Source organism: Rhopilema esculentum, chromosome 16 (genome assembly GCF_057945365.1).
Source record: "Rhopilema esculentum isolate cy_ngs chromosome 16, ASM5794536v1, whole genome shotgun sequence".
Taxonomy (NCBI): domain Eukaryota; kingdom Metazoa; phylum Cnidaria; class Scyphozoa; order Rhizostomeae; family Rhizostomatidae; genus Rhopilema; species Rhopilema esculentum.
In genome coordinates, this window is record NC_142830.1 from 2,615,750 (window position 1) to 2,626,933 (window position 11,184).

An 11,184-nucleotide genomic window follows, 5' to 3' on the forward strand; every position below is an offset into this window, starting at 1 on the left:
AAAAGAAGGATTTCTGGGGATTGTCAGATAAAACAATTGGATTTTCACAAAAGGTGTACGAGTGATTTGCCCCTCGAGTTGTACAACGAGTAACAGCTTAGGAAATAGATCGCGAAACCTGATCCAGAATAACTTGGTGCCAGCACGAATTGACGAAATTTCGTTTAATAAAGGCCAAAACTTGGCTCTCAAGGTCTATTTGCTAACGAAAAATTTCTCAGAAACATTACAAATAACTGCTGGATAGAAAATGTTATGAGGACGTGAAGAATAAAGAACGGGCAGATTTGTTCTTTTAAGTATCATCAAAGTTTAATTCTATCGATAATCCATTCCTATAAAGAAAGAGAAAATCTAGATGCAATTATGAATTCTATTAAAACTCGTTTTGTCCAGCGCAGTTTTAAAGTTTTTCAAACCCCGAGTTAATTCTATCAAAAGTACTTTATTCCCGAAAAATTTAACATCACATGTTACAAAATGATATCCCAACTGTACAAATTTGCTAATCGTTTATTTTTAGTTGATAGTTCTTCTGTTGATATTTCAATGTTAATATCAAACCTTGTTTCATTTATTTTCTCCTCCATATTTTGGGTAATTTTAAAATCTAAAAGAGAGTGTCATAAAGAGCTATGTTATAAAGGTTGTTTAAAATTTTGCAAGACCTTTCCTATTTCAAGTCAACATTAAAATAGACGAGACTTCCTATGCAGACAACGTAAGGATTAGGGTAAGGAGAATTGATTAAACAAAGCTTAGACATATTGCCTTGGATTTTCCTTAAGTCAAAATCCATTTTAGATACATTCTCTGGCCTTTCCTGGGATAATAAATTCTAAAACTTTTTTTACCGCCATTCATGGTGGCGGCCTTTCCTGACCCCTTTCAAGACTTTGATATTTTGGCCCCTCCACTTCCAAATACGTTTCGTCGGCCCTGCATTGCTATCCACTGTTGTTTTTGGCAAAGGCTATCGAAAGTTGTCCTAACTTTTTGTCAGCCACTCAAGAGACGGGGATCGTAAACTGAATGAAAAGAAATGGAAAGAAGTTTGTACACTAGCAAAATATAGACTTGCCTGGCAAAAACATTTCAACTAGAAACCTGTGTTACACTAAGTAAATTTATCCACGAATGATATTTGCTTAACTATGCAATTTTACAGGTCCTTTGTTTCAAATTTTCACAAATTTTAAAAACAGTACAAGATATTCAAAACAGTTTAAAGAATATGGGATTGATTTTAGCGGCATAAGCACTTTCAAGGCTAGTCAGCGACCGGCAAAGGTATGAGGCATTTAACTCCGATCCCAGTCCCAGTTGCCAAATAGAAAGGTACCTAACCTCATACTATGACGTCATGAAATTGTTTAGATATATGTTATTAGATATTATAAAAGCTTGGCAATGAAAAACTGTTCATGGACAAGATGATTTTTTTTAGGCTTTAGCGTAAATATTGGCTTCTCTCTGTTATGTGAAAGCTATATAAGATGTTACTAGTTGGCTTTAAAGGGGCCTGTGCAGTTTCTATCGATTTACTCCTTAAAATATTCAAAAAGTCTATCTTCGCTGCTCTAGCTCATTTAGACCCGAATATATGACTTCAGTGCAGTAAGATGGAGAAGTACTTAAAAAAAACATTGACAGCCTTTCAGCAGGCACCGCGGAGCAGGTGGGCTGAAGGGCTTTAGCCCCCCTCCACTTTTTGCCAAAAATGCCAAATATTAAGTAATAAACTACCAGTAAAACCCCTTTTTATGCGGTTTTAGCCCCCCTCTTTGTCTCAACGCTCCGCGGTGGCTGTTTCAAAACAAAAGCAACAGTCACAAATAATTAGCCTGCCACAACCCTAGGATGTTTCATGCAAAATTTTAACCAATAACTGCGTGTTCTTTATGTGCTATTTTTTGTTGTTTGGCCAACGTAAACTAAGAATACAGAAATTGTACACGGCAAAGATTATAAATATCCTAAGAGTACACTCAATGCGATGTATTGATGTAATATCTGCTTCTCTAGTTTATGATCAAATATTCATAGAGGGTGATATGGGAAATTAAAAAAGGAGCACCGTAAATGACCAGCATGGAAGTCGGTCCTCAAAGATAGTAATTCTTATTTGAATCCTTTTGCGCTGGCACACGCTACACTGTTTCACAGCTGAAAGCTACAGATGTCTATGCGCGGTATGTCTTATAACGAACAAAGAAGGGACCGCACAAAAGGAAGGGACCAGCAGAGCCATGGATCCTGCAGTTTTCAGCAAGATAAGTTATTAATGATTGATAAGCAGGCGATTTCTGCTCTATGCCACCTCATTTTGAAACTTGTTCTGCTCTTTCCTCCGGAAGAACAATTATCATGAATCTTTAACAAATAACGGGATTCGAATTGAAGTAATAAAAAGAAGAGCAAGAGTAGGTCACAAGGAAGAGGGGGAAGAGCATTCATCTGATATTATTACCATCGATTTTAGACTTAAAACTTCCTTTCAGGCTTTTTATAACGTAAAGATTAAGTTAGATTACAAGATTACAAAACCAGTATGGAAGACTTATAGCCTACATACAGGTTTAGATATCGTGTGTTCTTCTTAAGAGGTTAGTTTTTCAGGTAAAGCAAAACAAAACTTGTATTCAAGCCAATTATATTCCAAGTGTATAGGTTTTTTTATCAAACATTTATTTGCCCATGTCCGATCGGACATATTTATTAACAAAAATAATAAAATTCATCCCCACTCCAACGATATCGAACAACAAAATGGTGATAATTTTTGGCAAGTAAAAACTGAATTTTCGGTACATAACAGCTTTTACTGCAAGGCTATCTCATCAAAAGTTTTTGGTCTGCGATTAAAACAATGCTACATGATACCCTCTTATTTTTTTTTTCATTACATAATATATATACAAGAAAAATAATACGTGGACAACAAAGCATTATTTACATAAAAGTATAAATCACATAACAAGAGAAAGATTTTTCAATAAAAGGAACTAGATAACTGGGTTGTATTGTTCAATGCGGTCCAAAAGCTTCTCTGAATAGCCGGGGGAATAATACCTGAAATAGAACAGAAAAGTTGTTGAAAATTCAAGTAATACATTTATCACAACTCGGCAATAATCATAGTAAACTCTCGATAACACGATCCCTCTAGAAATTGAACATTCGCTTTCTCGAACCATTTTATTTGTCCCTTGGAGGTTCAAGTTATCGGGATTTGGGAGTATATAGTATATTCCATGCGGCTGTCTTAAAGGTACATTTCTAATTCACAAACCAAGGCCCCACATATATGAACGACGGTCTCACAGTTAGGCCATACAAAGTAAGTAAGAAAATATCTTATAACTTTCTGGTTCACTTCAAGCATGCGTGGTTGCGAAGTACATAGTTCGGGTGAACTTCAACATCTGGTTTTTCTTTTAGCAATCTTGCTTTTAGTAAATGCACACATTGTTCAGGCATGTAAAATTAAAAAGTAAAATAAAGTCACGTATGCAGAACTCTAGACTAAAAGTCAACTGCAAAACCGTTCAATAAACACTTGTGCACACTTTTGGTGTATAGAACAGGATGATTCTAATTCCTAAGTACCCTTTTATTAAGCTTTGAATACCCTTCAGAAAATTATGTCAACTATATATATATAGCAAAATCCATGGGTAATATAAAACAATGAAAAATTATCATTGTATCTTGGATCTTAAAGAGACTCGTCTTATTTTGTCAGCCTCCGCCGCAAACGCCTAAAATAAACTAACCTGACAATTTCTTCTGGATAAGAATTATTGATTGTGTTGATGTATTCGTGTGTACTAGAGCCTTGTTCTGCCTTGATTTCTTGTATCTTTTTCAGACCACCACTTGTGACGAACAACTTTCTTGCCTTTGCATCATGTGGTAAAACCTTTGCAAACTGAGCAACCACGTGTTTTAAAATATTAGGTGGGGCATTGTGCAGTAAGGGTTCTAGAGCTGGTAAATGAATGCATTTCTGAAGCACGTTTTTGAGTGCTTTCTTCGTCTTTATCTGTAAGTCTTCTGATGAATCGGGTGCCAGATAAATACTCAGCAACTTCGGAAGGACGTTAGCAACTGCAACTGCTTTTGCATGCTCTGGGGTATGACGTCCAATTTGTCCTAACGCCCAAGCAGCGGCAGCCTAAGATTAAATTAACAATAAGATAACAGACATGCTAATGCTACCCAAAAGGTTTATTTGGTTGAAAATGAATCAAAACCCAATGATAGGACTCTAGATAATTTTTCTTAAAAAAAATGTGGAAAAAAAGCAACGAACGGCATTCTAACACACAGAGAATTGTTTCGTTTTTCAAAAAGTTTTTGTATTTTGATCAAGATAAGTTCTATTCTAGGCAGTAAGGCAGCGATATCATAAACTGCCTATTTTCATAATGAAAGCTGGTATTGCTGCTTTAACAATCTAATTCACATGCAGGAAAGCAAAAAACAAGTAGTAAGAGAATTCAATGTTTTGCAGTGCATCAGCTGTCAGGACTGGTATCACTAATCATAACTCCAGGTCTGATTCGTTTTATTTCGACTCATCAAGTTTGGCAGCAAGTCCTTGCTAGCACCCAATCGCAACCGCCCGTGTAAGAACCTAACATTTTTAAGTTCTCTAGAGAACCTCCATTGACAGGTTCTTACCAGTGCCTTGCTTAACAAATCAAAGTCTAATGAAATTAAAAGATGCTATCTTGGTAAAATTAATTTCTAATAATCATTCATGGACGCTGCTTTATAGATTGAAGCAAGTCGGTATCTGATAAGACTTCGAAAAAACTACAGAACTGGATCCTCTTCGTATTGGGGTATTGGTATCATTGCTGGTATTCAATAGAGAGCCATTTACAACATAATCTATTTGTGACCTACAGACTAAGACATTAGGGAAATGAATGACTACTCGCATGATTTTTATTGCATGGAGAAAACAAACGTAAAGGGGCAATAAATCTTACCACGATGTGATCCTCATTTTCTTCAGATAGAACAACTGCCAAAGCAACAACTCCCTAAAAATACAAATCAGTATTACATGGTTTCGTAGGGCTTGTGTGGAGATTCGGCTACAAGATATGAAAAGGGACACCCGTAAAACCTTTTCATTTCCTGAAAACTGTTTCATTTCTCTTTGATAGCATTTGAATATTACTTGCTCTCTCTGGAACGGGTGGTTTCTTAAAGACCAACAAACTAGCATCTATCTATGATATTAACAGACATGCATCCCAAACTAGCCATGGCGACAGTCTGAATTCACATGAAGTAGTAGAATGCAGTTACGTAAGAAATAAGACTGAGCACATGGCAAGGATTTTGAACCAATACAAAAAGAGCCATATCCTTCCATCAAAACCTTTAAAATTGCACCAGATCAAAAATAGTCAATATACAGCTGAACGATATGATGGATCCATTGCAGTTCGTTAGAATAGTAAAAGCCAAGGTTGTAAAAAACAAACACACGAAAATACCTTCGATACGATAACTGCCATTGCAAGGTTTTCAGATTGTGCTCCAACGTAGCCAAGCATCATAACTCCAGGCAGCCGGATATTGCCTCTGGTTTCTGTTACATAATCCACAACAGCAGCAACGCCACCAGCGTTAACTATTAATTGGGCGAGCTGTAGAATATAAATTATAAATTGATAAACTGCTGTAATTGCAAATAATCATCATGACTAACTTTTTTACTGCCTTCCTTCCTTGCGATCCCCACTGCACCTAAGTCAAGGTTGCCTTAACTCAAATTAAAAAATTTATGCCGGGCAAATAATTTGTCTTTTCAGGTAGCCAGATTTCAAAGTCTTCTTCCTCATTCATAAAAAAGAATAGAATACCAATGGTTTTTAACCTGTAGCTAAAATGTTGTTAAAAGAAATAAAAAGGAGCGATGCGCCTTCACAATGAACTGCATTTTAGGCCTACAATTATAATAAATTATGTTTTCGTTGTATGTTCTTTTTATTGCAAGATATTGTATATCGAGGTGAAGGCTGCGTAGATCTACTATTTTGAAAAGAAGTTTAGCACTGAATTCCTGGTATATCTTAGGTTTTCCATGTCGCACTTGAGTGCTTTTCTTAGAAGTTACATGCCTACTAAATGTATTGCCTGTTTTGACTAAAATTGTTTTTGCAGCCAAAGTCAATTCACACTTACTTCGGGTGTGTGCTTGGCAACTTCTCTTATCAAAATGGCTACGTTCTTCTTCACATATTCATCTGTATCTAGAGGACAAAATAGGAAACATGTTGAAAAAAACAATCTTGCAGAATTGAATAACATGGAACCCAGAACATCTGAACGAATTTTTGGACAGGAATACGAGTATTCTGGGGGTGTTAAAAGTAGTTATGTGATCTACTGGACGCTTGATTTTGTCGGGTGCCAGCAAAAATGACATACCCGAATAAAAACCCTGAAATGTCTTCGTTTATTTCTGAGTCACGAGTTACCTAATAACAACTTTGTATCTTTTTTATGTCTCACACAAGCTACAACCCCTTTACAACAGTCAAGGGACAATTTACCCTTTCCCATTCTTGCTTTGAGCAGCAACTTGGTCTTAGTGACTCTTCTTTTGTTACTTTTCCTGCAAACTTTCCTTAATTCGATACATTTTTGTTGTCGTTACTTCAGTCAACTTGGTGTTATTCAAGCCCTTTGGGGGATGGGGTGATTAGTTATATGTTTAAATTACAATTTTACTGAATGGAGTATTTATAACACCAGCTAATTTCTTAAAATTTGCAGAAAGTTCAGACGAGAAAGATCAGTTGTTTCTTTCAGGGTGCTGAGAAAATATGTCTATTAACAAAGTCTTTGAATCATAGAGTTTCGAATTACAGCAATATTGTTTTTTAGGAATTTTTCAAAAGACCTGAGAATTTTGTTCAAAAAATTTGTAAGCACTAAAATTTACAAAAATATGTTTAAAATCCAGATTGCTTCACTGTATTTGATCAATATGATATTGTATTCTATTTAAAAGCTACTATAAATAAAAATGGTAAACATAACTCTTAGTCTACTTCAAAAGTCTTTAAATCTGTAGAGAATGCTGTGAAATTTCTATTATATTCAAGACCATAAAAAACTAAAAAATCTTTCTAGCCCTATCTAATAATACTCAAAAATGAGAAATTATTTAGTCATATTGTAACTAAATCAATTTTTTATTAACATGTAGCATGGATTTAATCATAGTATCAGCAAGTTACCTTTCAAACAGGTGAGGACAGCTGGAAAAATCTCTGCTTCAACTACCATTTCAGCCAAATCAACAGAATGCTTGGCTATCTGGCTCAAGGCTGAGAAAACTTGGCGCTGAATGAAAAAAAGACAACTATAAGTTTTTGGAATTGTAATACTATCAAGTTAAATGCCAATTTTCTGCCATTCTACAAGCAATTGCCATGAAAGCTTCAATTTTACTTTTTCAATAGCACTTTAATTATATTAAGTATGTGTACTCTACAATCTTTGAAATAGTTGCCAAGACAAATATTTCATTCAAGACATATCAGGTGGCATGCCTGTCAAGTCTATGATATATCCCACTTCCCAATTTCAAAGTGGATAACAACACTCAAAAGGGGATGATTGAAAATATTGCTTTTGCCACACCTAACATTAAGGTTCTATGAAGAGTTGAATTTAAAACCAAAACAAACCTTTAGCTTTGCATCTGGATTGAGAATCATTTGTGCAAGGTGAGAAATGGCACCAGCATCGACAACTGTTTGTGCCAGCTATAATAAATAAAAACATAAAATTAACTAATAGCTTGTCTATTGTAGATCTATTGCACTATAAGCATTTGTTTGATTGTAAAGAAGAAATAAATTTTAAGTCCAAGTAATAATCTTTCAACATTTTCTGCTCAGTTTGGAACAATATGTACCTGTTCTAATGAAGAACTACTAGAAATTCTCAAGAAAAGATTTTCAAAATTTGGACTGTTTATACTCGCAAGTAATAAACACTCTTAAGCATCTTGAAAGAGTCTTGTGAATCAAGGAACAAAAGGACAATTAAAAGTATAAAATAAACAATTTAACAAAATAAGTAAACAATAGATCAAACACATTCAGAAACAAACACTTGATATGTATGAACCAATGAAGATCATCTTTTCAAAGGCATCCAGGATCCCTACCAGATTTTTGGTTGAGGGCCAATACAACAATTTGATACATTTCAAAACATGTTAAAAATTAAAATGATGTTTTACAGGAAATAGATTTTTCATGAATAAGATAGAGACTTGAATTCACATACCTCTGGTGAATGCTTGCAAATATCACTTAATGCGGAGGCAGCAATTCTTTTGACAGACAATTCAGGCTCTTGAACACAGAGCACCAGTAATGGAACAGCTCCGGCATCAACGATGGATTGTGCTAGCTCTTTATATGTGAAAGGAGTGAATGTTTAAGAAAAATTAACAACATTTCAGCTAAATCGTAAATCAAATTTAAAGTGTCAAAAGCCTTTATTCTATAAGCACTGGCAAAAAGCTTAAAATATTGACAACAATCAATGCTGAAATGGCTACCCTAAATCATTATTATGCAGTAACACTAGAGTGGATCATTGTTTTGTGGTAAATAGATTGTTTCCCAGATTAACACTGTTTGTGGCAGGATTTGAGAATAATTATAATGTATATAAGTAAAATATAAAGAGCCAGTCAATATGTGACTTGAAGGTGACAGCATTCATGACCTAATAAAAAAATTTATATCACATACTGAGACTTCACATAATAATCATAAAAATAATCTTAGAAGGGAATTACCAGTGTTGTGTTTTGCTACATATCCTAGTGCCCAAGCTGCTGCCTCCTTTACACCAGGATCGAATTCCTCCAGACAAATAACCAGTGCATCAAGAGCTCCACAATCCACAACAGACTGTAGAAAAACAAAAATGGAACTTTATATGATAATAAAAATTTGATAACAGTAGCTTGTCAGTTATATCTAGTTAAAAAACAATTTTACAAAAAATGATATTCAAATTGAAATGTTGTGACACAAAGAGCTTTTAACAATTGAAGAAAAAAAGATAAGATATCAAAAATTAATATGAGGTTCAGTGTACATTGTTTTGTCAAACCAATAGAAAACTATGAAGATGCGACTTGTCACTTTTAAGTTTCAAAACAAAGTAAGTTCCAGGATCAGAAAAAGAATAAGTTATACCTGAGCTAACTGAGGTGAATGTTTTGCCACTGCTCTCAACACAAATGCTGCTGCTTTTTTGTAGAATCTCTGCAAAGGTGCATCCACATTAGATATTTAAATATGTAAATACCATTGAAAATAGTTGTATTGATGTGAAATTTCAATAGAAATTCAGAAGACAATTTTTGATATAGCATTTGTTAATTTTATTATTTCAGCACCACTTACATTTTGCTCTGCAAGAGAGTAAACCAGCTGAGGCAGGATATCTGCTCTTACAACTGCTTCAGCTAGATCGTCATTGTAGTTGGCCAGTCGGCCAAGCGCCAGTGCTGATGTCTGTTGAATCGTTGGAACAACATCCAGTAGAAGTGGTCTGAGTAATGCCATGACACCTAGCAAATGATAGAACAAGTTTTAATACACATTTTCAATGCATGCATATCTCTTATATATACTGTGGAGATTAGTACCATATTATTAAGTCTTACCTTTTATCTCACTAAGGAAAACAATAATGTTCAACCATTAAGTCTAATTGTACTCAGTCAAACATTTAGGGAGGACCCCCATAGTTCTAGTTTTTAATTTTTTGGGTATGTTTTAACTGCGAGTTTCATTTATAGAAATAGCTCCCCCTAATCAAAGATGGCTAAAGAGTTTTATGTGGGCAAAAGACTTGTTTCTTCATAACTGTGTTTACCTGCATACAACTTTTTATGTGTTAAATAACTTGTTATATATATTTGTTCATATATATAGCTTAAATTTTCTGGCTTAATGTAGTTATGCCAATTGCTTCTTTCTGTAAAACTTTACATTCTATCTCAAGACTGAGTTTTTTCTTTTCATTTCAACCAAATGACAAAAGTGGATGCAATATCAAATTTAAGGCTCGTTCATATCTTAAAGCCAATGTTGTGACTTTGGCACTCGGAACAAGGCAAAAACTATCTACTTTAAATATTTAACTCATCATCATATCCTCAAATGTTTCCAATCTTCAGCCATACCTGCATTTTGTAAAGTTTCAATGTTTTGAGGTCTTGAAGCAAGCTCTGCAACCGTTTGTACAAACGTTGTTCTTGCCTTCTGATACTGTTCAAATACTAGAAAAAAGAAAAAATAAGTTCGGGATATGAAAAAATATCATCGAACACAATAGAAGAAAATTAAAAACAGGTCTGGTTAAAAAGCAAGTACACAATATCTGATAGTAGAATCTGGTCTTCTGAACAGTAGGCTGTCGCTGGGAATGTGCCTCAAGCTTTTCAAACCTGGGCCTAATAATTGGGTAGTAAAGTAGTAAGTATGCGCGATGCGGGTTCGTGTTGCGAAATTTAAGCTGTCGAGAAGAAACAAATCTCACACAAGCTCATATGAAACGAAACCTTTCTTACCTTGAAGTACCTGTCTTGTTGTCATTTTTCGCTGTTTTTTATTAGCCCTGATCTCTGACAAGCAACTTGAATCGACTTGAGGAAAGAACTGTCGGTCGTGGTCAAACTTAGTGTAATGTTGCCAGGCAGCACCGTAGCAACATTGATAAACGACATGGCAAATACGAGGTTGGTTTTAACAAGAAACCTCGTTTTCCTCTAAAAACATCAAATCTTTTCTATAGATTGTGGAATGTTCATCTCTTTTTGTTAAATTCCTAATCCGAAGATTAAGTAGAATTATTTTTTGCATCAAAATGAAAAGTTTTGATAAAAAAATTCACAATTGAGTGCTATAACTGAAGTGCATAATCGACAAATTTAAGGCTAGTTCATATCTTAAAGTTGTGATTTTGCTCGGAACAAATCATTTTAACTGTATTTTGGTTACGTGATTGTTGATAGAGATTTTCAGTTCATAGTATAGAATTTAAAGAAGAATATGAAAATCAAATAGAAATTTCTGGAACATTGAAAAGCTTCGATTCTTTTAGGTTAATATACAGTTT

General features: G+C 34.6%; 1 protein-coding gene across 1 annotated transcript; it reads right to left on the bottom strand.

Annotated features, from left to right (window-relative positions):
• Nucleotides 1–449: 449 nt before the first annotated feature.
• On the bottom strand, nucleotides 450–10,786 carry LOC135682542 (sperm-associated antigen 6). Its single transcript, XM_065197476.2, has 13 exons — nucleotides 10,637–10,786; nucleotides 10,250–10,345; nucleotides 9,465–9,631; nucleotides 9,255–9,323; nucleotides 8,849–8,963; nucleotides 8,329–8,456; nucleotides 7,722–7,799; nucleotides 7,269–7,374; nucleotides 6,208–6,275; nucleotides 5,517–5,669; nucleotides 5,001–5,054; nucleotides 3,777–4,177; nucleotides 450–3,072 (listed from the first exon to the last, which is right to left on the bottom strand). Exons 1-13 carry the CDS (start codon nucleotides 10,659–10,661, stop codon nucleotides 3,006–3,008), a joined length of 1,527 nt encoding a protein of 508 aa, XP_065053548.1. The 5' UTR covers nucleotides 10,662–10,786; the 3' UTR covers nucleotides 450–3,005.
• Nucleotides 10,787–11,184: the final 398 nt, after the last annotated feature.

Coding starts and splice junctions, on each gene's coding strand:
- LOC135682542 (XM_065197476.2), bottom strand. CDS start 10,661: ATGACAACAAGACAGGTACTTCAAG. Junction 10,346..10,636: donor AACAAGACAGGTACTTCAAG/GTAAGAAAGGTT, acceptor TCTTTTTTCTAG/TATTTGAACAGTATCAGAAG. Junction 7,375..7,721: donor ATCCAGATGCAAAGCTAAAG/GTTTGTTTTGGT, acceptor TTTTTCATTCAG/CGCCAAGTTTTCTCAGCCTT.